At 38.6% G+C, this 4,077-nt stretch overlaps 1 protein-coding gene across 1 annotated transcript in view; it reads right to left on the bottom strand.

Moving 5' to 3' along the window:
- CCDC141 (coiled-coil domain containing 141) overlaps positions 1 to 4,077 on the bottom strand; it is a 207,312-nt gene that overhangs the window by 11,085 nt on the left and 192,150 nt on the right. Inside the window, exon 22 of the mRNA XM_007450727.1 lies at positions 182 to 295. Within this exon, the coding sequence (XP_007450789.1) occupies positions 182 to 295 (114 nt within the window). The remainder of the gene's footprint in view (positions 1 to 181; positions 296 to 4,077) is intronic.

Consider the following 4,077-nt stretch of genomic DNA (forward strand, 5'->3'; position numbering starts at 1 on the left):
ACAGGTGAGAGACGAAGGACTAAGTAAGGGGTAGAAAAGAAGGGAAGAGGACACTCACATTTCATTTACATTGGAAGATTCAGATCGATAATAAGGCTTCAATTCATTTTTTGTCAATGCACGATGACTCTAACCTCAAAACAAAAGTAATGAATATCTGAGGGTATATAGTTTTCTTTACCTTATTCCTTCCTTTATTGAATATTGTCTGCTTATTTCTCCCTGGTTCTTTTAGTAGGTCAATGCAATCATCGTGGAAGCCTTCCAAATTCAGATTCATCTTTAAAACGTTTCCCTGATGTACAAAGTGAAGGTTAGTGAGAGCCTGGGCCAGGAAAGTTGGGGGAACAGTGCCACACAATAACCACTTGGAAGAAAACATAGACCACTTGCAATCTTTCAGTAAATGTATTCCTCAAGAGACTGGCGTACTCCCACGATGTGATTTATAAAATTATCTCTTCAAGCTCATAGTTCCCTTCCTACCTCACTCCTTTGATAAAGTTGATTGCCGGTAAAAATAGGTTGTTCAAAGGCCCAGCTGGAAAAAAGTCATTGTTATAACAGGATGCACCTACAGGAGCATTCTCTAGAGAGAAAAATCATTGTGTGTGGCAATTTAAACCATTGCAAAAATCTAGGGGAGCAGCCATGAGGAGGAAATGACTGAAGATTCTGATGGAGAACAAAGTAGGAAATTCAGAGTATTTAGACAAGCAAAATGTTTGGGAGACTCATGAAAAGAGGAAGGTAATATAATTGAGTATGGTAAAGAAAAAAACAATTGAGAACAAACGATACTTTGTGGGTGGTGATATTTTGCTCCTACGGTTCAAGGGGCTCCGTTTTAGTCATGGAAGTAGAGGGTGTTTGCTAACTGCTGAGGAGCCAGTGTAAGAGCTTTGAAGACTTTGTGAAGATGAAAGGAGCCACAGGTACACCAAGTGACAGGACACCAGTTTAGGATGAGGTTATAGGGCAACAGAAGATACTCTATACCACCTGGAATACAGGCATTAGATGGGCCTTAAAGAAACAGGCATGCTTCTCAAAGTGTACATGTTACACCAACTTGGAAGATTTGGGGAGACATTTACTGGGGAGATTCAGCTTTTACTCCCAACTCTAAAAATTAAACTGGTTTGTATTACTGGATAAATTACTCTGCTTTAGTACACACTTGATACCTAATTCCAAAGTGGAACGTAGATTGGTACAACCACTATGGAGAACAGTACAGAGGTTCCTTAAAAAACTAAAATTAGAACTACCATATGATCTAACAATCCCACTCCTGGGCATATATCCAGAGAAAACAATAATTCAAAAAGATACATGCACCCCAAATGTTCACTGCAGCACTATTTACAATAGCCAAGACATGGAAGCAACCTAAATGTCCATCGATGAATGACCAGATAAAGAAGATGTGGTACATATATACAATGGAGTATTACTCAGCCCCAAAAAAGAATGAAATAATGCCATTTGCAACAACATGGATGGACTTAGAGATTATCACACTAAGAGAAGTAAGCCAGACAGAGAAAGACAAATATCATATGATATTACTTATATGTGGAATCTTAAAATGAACTTATTTATAAAATAGAAAGAGGCTCACAGGCATGGAAAACAAACGTATGGTTACCAAAGGGGAAAGTGGGGGTGGGGCGAAGGATAAATTCGGAAGTTGGGATTAACATATACACACTACTATATATAAAGTAGATAACCAACAAGGACCTGCTGTATAGCACAGGGAACTATACTCAATATTTTGTAACAACATATAAGGGAAAAGACCTGAAAAGGAATACACACACACACATTCAGTTATATATATACAAATGAATCACTGTGTTGTACACCTGAAACTAACATGATATTGTAAATCAACTAAACTTCAATAAATAAAATAAAATAAAATAAAATAAACCAAATTGGCAGTTGTGGAAGGAGTACTAGATTTTGAATTATAACTAAGTTCATACTGCAGACCCACCACTACTGAGTGTGGGTCCCCAAGCAAAGCACTTTTACCCTCTCTGAACTTCACTCTAAAACAAAGAAAACAACATCTACCTTATTACCATCACAAGGTTATTTGGAAATCACTGAGGTAGTATTTATGAAAATCCTTTGTAAATCTCAAAATGCTAAACAAATAGAAAGGATTATTATCACTGTCTCAGCCTTGACAGGGATTTCTGGGTCTGCTTTTTAATAACCCCCTGCAAAAGAGAGCCACAGAATCAACCTTAAAAACATAAAAACCATACATGTATGCTCTCATAGAAACATCTGTAAAGTGTTAGCAAGCATCATTTGACAGGCTTTTTTGTTTAGGCTGTAACTTGTAAGGGCAATGTTTTTTTGTTTTGTTTTGTTTTTTAATTAAAAGAAAATTTTTAACATCTTTATTGGAGTATAATTGCTTTACAATGGTGTGTTAGTTTCTGCTTTATAACAAAGTGAATCAGCTATACATATACATATATCCCCATATCTCTGATGCCCATTTCTCTTGCCAAAGAGGCCATTCCTCATTTTAATGTCCACCCAAACCAAACTTTTTTGGGCTATTGAATGATTTTTTTTTTTTTCTATACCAATCCTTTGAGCATTTACTACAAATGCCAAAACCCTTTCGGGAGAACCTGTTTGCGGCAAAGCATAGTGTTAAATGTTGTGTGGGATGCTAAACTGAACGGGGTTTCCTCAGGTATAATCAAGGAGAGAGGCTGGGATGATCATGGTAGTTATATGTGATGATTAGTTATATGTGATGGTAGGAAGGAACACAGGAGCTACAGCACAGCAATCCCCAAGCTTTTTGGTACCAGGGACCGGTTTCGTGGAAGACAATTTTTCCACGGACTGGGGGGGTGGGGGACGGTTTTGGGATGATTCAAGCGCATTACATTTATTGTGTACTTTATTTCTATTCATTATTACATTGTAATATTTAATGAAATAATTATACAACTCACCATAATGCAGAATCAGTGGGAGCCCTGAGCTTGTTTTCACTTGCCACTCACTGATAGGGTTTTGATATGAGTCTGCAAACAATTGATTTATTATGGTCTCTGTGCAGTCAAACCTCTCTGCTAATGATAACCTGTATTTGCAGCTACTCCCCAGCGCTAGCATCACTGCCTCAGCTCCACCTCAGATCATCAGGCATTAGATTCTCATAAGAAGCGCACAACCTAGATCCCTCGCATGCGCAGTTCACAGTAGGATTTGCGCTCCTATGAGAATCTTATGCCACTGATCAGACAGGAGGCGGAGCTCAGGTGGTAATGCGAGCGACAGGAAGTGGCTGTAACTACAGGTGAAGCTTCGCTCGCTCGCCCACACTCGCTCCTGCTGTGCGGCCCGGTTCCCCTGCGAAGTGACACAGCTAAGGAAGGAATTGTGGAGGAGGCACTATTTGGGTCTGGCTTTGAGAGATGAGCAATTAAGGTCAGAGAGATAGAAGGCCATGCACATGAGGTACAGTGTGGCCCACGCTTACCCATGGAGAATATGTTCCAAGACTCCCAGTGGATGCCCGAAACCATAGATAGTACCAAACGTTATATATATGTACTATGTTTTTTTCCTATACATACATACTTATGATAAAGTTTAATCTATAAATTAGGTTGAGTAAGAGATTACTTAAAATAACTAGTAATAAAATAGGATAAGTATAGCAATATACTGTAATAAAAGTTACATGAATATGGTCTCTCACAATTTAAAACTTATGAATTGTTTATTTTTGGAATTTTCATCTAATATTTTCAGACTGAGGTTGTCTTCAGGTAATTGAAACTGAGGAAAGCAAAACTGTAGATAAGCGGGAACGACTGTAAAAGTTTAGAAGCAGGAGACCTGGGAATGTGGGGTAGGAGACCAGTGAGATAGGAACCTACAATGAATATAGAAGCACAGTGGTTTGGAAAGACAATCGGCCCCAGAACATTGGAAGGCCTTGAGTCCGAACTTTATCTGGTAAACAAGGAAGAGTTTGTAGTGAAGTGTTCTGAATGTAAAAGTGACACTAGCAGGCTCATCTAGCAGGAA

Source organism: Lipotes vexillifer, unplaced genomic scaffold (assembly GCF_000442215.2).
Source record: "Lipotes vexillifer unplaced genomic scaffold, Lipotes_vexillifer_v1.1 scaffold29, whole genome shotgun sequence".
NCBI classification, from domain to species: Eukaryota; Metazoa; Chordata; class Mammalia; order Artiodactyla; family Lipotidae; genus Lipotes; species Lipotes vexillifer.